The sequence below is a fragment of the Onychostruthus taczanowskii genome, unplaced genomic scaffold (genome assembly GCF_017590055.1).
Source record: "Onychostruthus taczanowskii isolate IOZ18803 unplaced genomic scaffold, ASM1759005v1 scaffold7, whole genome shotgun sequence".
Lineage (NCBI taxonomy): Eukaryota > Metazoa > Chordata > Aves > Passeriformes > Passeridae > Onychostruthus > Onychostruthus taczanowskii.
In genome coordinates, this window is record NW_024504786.1 from 1381050 (window position 1) to 1387049 (window position 6000).

A 6000-nucleotide genomic window follows, 5' to 3' on the forward strand; every position below is an offset into this window, starting at 1 on the left:
CTGAACAACTCACCTATATCACATGTGCCAGCATATCCAACGATTGTTATTCCCAGGCTTTGCCCATTCTTTTTTATAAGTTCAACGTCATAGGTGTCAAAAAAGTTGTCATTATCCTACAAATGAAGCACAAGACAATGTGTAAAAAAATTCTCATGATTTCCCAGTGCTATTACAATACTACAGGTTAATTAAGACCTTCAGAAGTGAGAAGTGATTTTGTTTAAATGCAATGTAAATTCATTTGTAAAGTCCCTACAGGGCTGGCCCTGGGATGTCTGTGCAACTCTCCTCTGAGCAGTAAAAATCAGAACTGCAAGGCAAGAGTTCAAACAGGGAACAGTAAAGTCACTGGTGAGACCAAGAGAGAAAAACAATCAAGCACATAAATCTGGGATTGCAAGGGATAAATTGAAATACATAGAGTTGTTTTCTTTCTGTAATCAGATACACAGCAATGAGATCAAAAAGAAGATGATGAGAGTAAGGTCTGTTAAAGCGATGAAATCAAGAGGGATCCTGTCACTGCCAACAGCAAAAAAGGGACTGGGAAAATGGAAAACATTTCATAAGGGAGTGAAAAAAGAGAAGCTCAATCAAATGCTTGCCGAGCATCAGCTTTGGAAGGACCAAAAGGCAGCCCAGAGCTGCAGCCATACAAACTGAAAGATTATTTCACTTCTCAATGGAAGGAAATCGATGGGCACTGTCTCCTTATCACACACACCTCCCTCCACCAGCAAAGTCATTAAGCTCATTAAATGCCTTCCAACTCCCTTGCTCCGTAAGAGGCTGATGGAGATGAAGATAAGTTTGGATGCTGTCACTTATCTACAGTAAACAAGCCCACAGCAGCACCTGGAATGGAGCTGTGGCCTTGAGAACCCGGCTGTTTTCATAATCAAAAAGCTCCTCAGAGTCAGTGCTCTGGCTACAAACATTTCCCTCCAAGTGACACTCCTGCTAGGATGCAAAATAATAGAAATGAAGTCCAGAAAAATCAGAGTGCAAAGTCCTAAATACAGTCAGCACAAGCAGGCTGCACGCTGCTGTGACTGTCTTGGGCAGTACAGATAATAAGATTGTTTTCTTGTGCCCGCACATAGAAGTAGTTTCAGTTGTTCTCTACCACAGGAAATTCAAAGAAAATTAAGCATTAATACAAAACTGAAAATAACTAACCACATATTAAAAATGCCTTTCTGCTGGTTTGCAAAAAAAGAGAAAGAGAAAATATTTTCCACTCCAAAGCTCACAGCTAGTGAAAATACTCAGAAACCAGAGAAAAACTAGATTATAGGGATAAGTTCCATTATAAATCTGACACAAATTGAGCAGTGGATCATTGAAATCATCATTAAATTAATAAATACATTCAGATTAACAACTAATCTTCTCTTTGCAAATTTTTCCTGGCACCAGGAAGAGGAGTTTCTTCAGATCTACACATGAAGGCACTATTTAGTTCAGAAAATTATTTTTCCCCCCTCTAAACTGCATAGCAGGAACACGAAGGACACTGAAAAGACACTGAGAAGGAATCACATTTTAGAAAGGCTGCAGCATTCACAGTGCTCAGGGCTGATCAGTGGTAACAGGAAGAGAGAAAAACAGTATTTTGTGAAGGAAACAAAACTACGACCACTACAAAAAAAAAAAAAATTATTTATTTTGCTCCTAATGTGGGCCCTGGAAAATATGATCCAGCCAGGAAAGAAGGGCCTCATGACAATGCTGATTCCCTGGCAGAGCCTCTTGTCAAATATTGGACAAGCCCAGTGCTCAGACTCCAGCCTTAGGGATGCAGATCAGCCCTCCCATCTCCTGGACACTGCATTTCCTGCTGCACTGATCCTTCCTGGGGAACCCTGGGGGGAAAAGAAGCTCGAGAAGGACCCTAAATCCTTGACTGGCACAGCCACAGCATTTTCCCAGGGGTGTAAAACACAAAGCTGCCTTTGCAGTGACTGTGCCCAGTGAGCAAAGGGGTGAGGTTGGAGCAAAGTGACTTCTACTCTGACCTTTAAAAACAGTGCTTCAAAAACAAAACCAAAAAATCAAAAAAAACAACCCAGCTCTCTTCACTCATATTCAAGAAAAACAAGAAAGAAAAGGCTACTCAGATTCTACACCTAAATCTAAGCAGCACAGTAGCAGCAGATGGTACACAAGCACAGCTTTGTTTATGTTTCGAGACCTACTGTACACTTAGTGTAGCATTTGTTGATTTTAATTACTCAAAACTGAAAAGAATGACTTCAAAAACAAGAGACTTTGATATGACCATGATAAGATTTGCTAAAACAAGTTTCAAAATTTTTAGATATATTTCCTATCACAGGCAGTAGCGTAGACTATGAAAACATTACACTTATGTTTCATAAAAAGATGATTGTGCTGAATAATTCTGGTGTGGCCGTGGCTCTCTGGATTTCAGACTTAGGGAAATTCAGAGTCCAGTTTTAAATCCACTTACAAATGATTGATTACGAAAAATGTAACGAGCTAAGAAGAGGAACTAAAAGTACCACTTATCGATAATGTTTATGGTCTTGGTAATTAAATCAGCCACTCTGAAATAAATTCTGTAAAGCTGGTCATTCCAATCCCAAGATTATAGGTATTAATAAGATAGAGGAAAAAGGGGAAAATTACAGAAGGCAGGGCTGTAATAATGACCACTTAAACACAAGCATATATCTGGAGACTCAAGAGAGGAGAAGCACTTTAGGGCTCAAGAACTCTCTGCTCTCTCCTTCTTTTCTGATCACAAGCCACAAACACACTTAAAAATGTCCCAAGGAAGCAGCAGATACTCACATTTCCATTTGGAAGGGAAGGTAATGTGCTGACTGGCCAGCTCAGGGGAGCTGGTGGAGCCTCCATGAATTCACACTTGGGGTCCCTTGCAACGATCATCCTGACGGAATTCCCACAGTTCCTCAGCACCTGGGCAACCTGCTCGCTGCTCATCCCTTGCACGTTGGTCCCTCCAATCTGCAAGATGTGGTCTCCCGTCTGCAGCCTCCCGTCCTTCAAACGCAAATAAAATGGCAAAAAGTGTTTCCAGTCCAGCCAGAAAGTATCTGTTCCATCACAGAACTGAAATGTGTAGGGGCATCTTCACGGCCGTGAGAACCCACGTGAGAAAATAAAAATTACCAGCACGGCAACATTTTAAATAACTCAAGGACTCGCACAGTTATGTGCTGTTTTTCCCACTGTTTTGCTCATTTAGGAGGAAACGGGCAGCAACAATGTTTTATAATCTCACAGATTGTAGTGTGTTCTGTTTCACAGAATATTCCTCATCAGGTAGGAGTTAAAATATTAAGCACAGCATTTTGTTTAGGAGTTTTTACAGAGTTCTTCCCTCATGATTCTACATTAGCCTGGCAATTCTTTTTCTCATGTGACCAGCTCCAACTTCAGTGAGTAAATCCACTGAAGGTAACAAGACTCCACACAATCCATTTTTTACCTGATAATTATGATTCATGACCTACATCATCATTCCCATCACAAACAGGAACTTCTAGCACCAAATTCTCAGCTGGTATTGATCAGCACAGCTCCACCACCTTTGGTGCACTGATTTATACAGCAATCACAGAGTTATTTCCAGAACCAACTCAAACTCATTTACGAACTCATCCAATTTTAACATATACATGCCTCATTATTTCACATGTTCTTAATGATCTCTCATTCAGCTGAGAATGATGTGGTGAGTTCTTAGCTTACATGCTTCATTGGTAGCCAAAACACTTTATTCCTTACAGCAAAACAGGTGCTAGACAAAAATTAAAATATACTCATTCATACACGGCAGGTTCAGAGGGAGACAGCTGAGAAAAAGCCAACATTTTCCAATAAAGCTCTCCAAATTCCCAGTTTTTATTCCATCCTGTACTAGAAGGAGTGCTTTTGCCTCTCTCTTTTGTCTGCAGGGGTTCTGGTCCTCAGATATTTTAACTTATCAGGACCAAATTTGCTTGAAAGATCTGAATCTGTTTTGTTACTGCAAGTGTTCTAGTCCTGAGATGCAGCAACACTCAGCACCGAGTCTCTGAAGACAAACAATCAGAGGTGCACACTGTGCCTGGGCAACTCCAAAAAAAGGCTTTGCACCAAACCTAAGTGTCTCCTTGAACTGCTCAGGCTGCAAGGCAGGGATCAAACCCCTCTCCACTATTGAAAATAGCACATTTTCAATCTCTAAACTGAATCTTGCATTGCAGTGACTTTGGGAGGACAGATTTTCTTGCCTGACAATTCACTTGGAGAGTTTGTCCCCGTGAGTGTTGCCAAATGTGCCAAATTCTACAGAGTACTTGTCCTGCCCCAGACAGGTCAAAAATACCAAATATCAGGCAACTTTTCAGAATTTTTGCATGTTCAACCATGTTCCAAAAGCCAAATATGGTCTGAGGAACAACTTAATTTATATCAGGTGCTGACTTTTTCCTCGATCATACCTTCAACCTTTATTTATTTATAAAGCACGTGTTGGCATTCAGACTTCGATGCTACCAGCTTCCTTTTGTTTAAGTGTAATAGTTTATTTTAAGACTGTCAAAAGCGGTTAATTATACTTTGCAATCAAACAAGAAGTGACACAATATAACAAATTACCCGATCTGCTAATCCCCCAGGAACAATTGTTCTTACAACCACTCCACTCGACTTTCCTCCTACAATTCCAAAGCCTAATCCCGAACCATCGTTAATCAGCTCAACGTCTTCAACGTGGCCCCAGTGAATCTGCAATTAATAAAAACAGGAGATTTTAATTTCGGACCATCATTAGTTTCTCACTTTCACGTGCAGCAGGAAGGAGGAGAATCAATCAGAACAATTTTCTGTCTCCACCCCACATGCTGGAGATCTGTGGGATTTTGTTCACTCAGCTCCATTTCCTCATAAACACGCAGTGGGATTTCTCATCTGTTTTTAAACACACATTTCTGTCCTCCACTCTCAGGGTAACGGGATACTAGGGAAAAATTGACTAAGAAAAAGCAATTTTAACGTTTTCCTGCCAAAATGAAAAGCATCCTTTTAGTTTTTCATAAATCCAGAGTACTGCAAACAAGAGGGAAAAACAGAGGCAAGGAGCTTGCACTGGCCCAGTTTTCACTCAGCCTTGCCCAAATTCTTATTTCTGTTATTTCACTTACACACTCTGAACACCCCCATTCAGCACTGAATTAATAGCACAGCACAATATTCTGCCATACTGGATTGGAAGCAAATTTCTAAGCTACACTCTACCATGACCTTATGTTCTACAAGACAGTCTGAAAATAACAAAGCTGTTAAGCAACCCAAACCCAGCCAATGTTTCTGTCAGATTAATATCTCATACAGGCCCAAATGGAGCAAAGTAGGCAGATTTAAGTCTTCTGCGAATAAAGGATTTATTAGCATACTGAAAATCTTTGCCAAAGCCAGTTAAATATCATAAAAGAAGTTTAAAGACCCCCTGCAGAGATATATATTTGTATTTTATTTTGTTAGCCTGTTCAGTGCAGATCTTTCAATGAAAAAGCAGTTAAATTTTAATTCTTTAAAATTTTCAGTGCAATAAACAATATTGATTATCCACTAAAACCTTCAGATTTCACTACCTCTGTAATAATCATGAGGGAAATAATTGCAAAGAATAAGGAAAAACACTGCTTTTACCCAGATTTTCATCAGAATCTACTGGCATAATAAATTCAGATTCGAATATTGCAATCCCTGGATTTAGGTGTGCAGTTTGTCCGAATTCTGGGAAGCCACCTGGACAATATGGGTGGAACACAGATGGAAGTTCAGCCCTGGCTTATTACATGTCCCAGTGACAAGCTCTTCTTTGTCACAAAAACAAAAGGCTTCCCAACCACTGAAATTTGCAGATGGAAAAACAAAACAAAACAAAACAAAACAAAACAAAAAAAAAAAAAAAAAAAAAAAAACCAAAAAACCAAGTTAAAAAAAAAAAGGGGATTGAGA

At 39.8% G+C, this 6000-nt stretch overlaps 1 protein-coding gene across 1 annotated transcript in view; it reads right to left on the reverse strand.

Annotated features, from left to right (window-relative positions):
* The window catches only part of PATJ (PATJ crumbs cell polarity complex component), a 132115-nt gene that overhangs the window by 119322 nt on the left and 6793 nt on the right, over positions 1 to 6000 (reverse strand). The window contains 3 exon segments of the mRNA XM_041421570.1: positions 14 to 116; positions 2821 to 3033; positions 4636 to 4764. Coding sequence (XP_041277504.1) covers positions 14 to 116; positions 2821 to 3033; positions 4636 to 4764 — 445 coding nt within the window.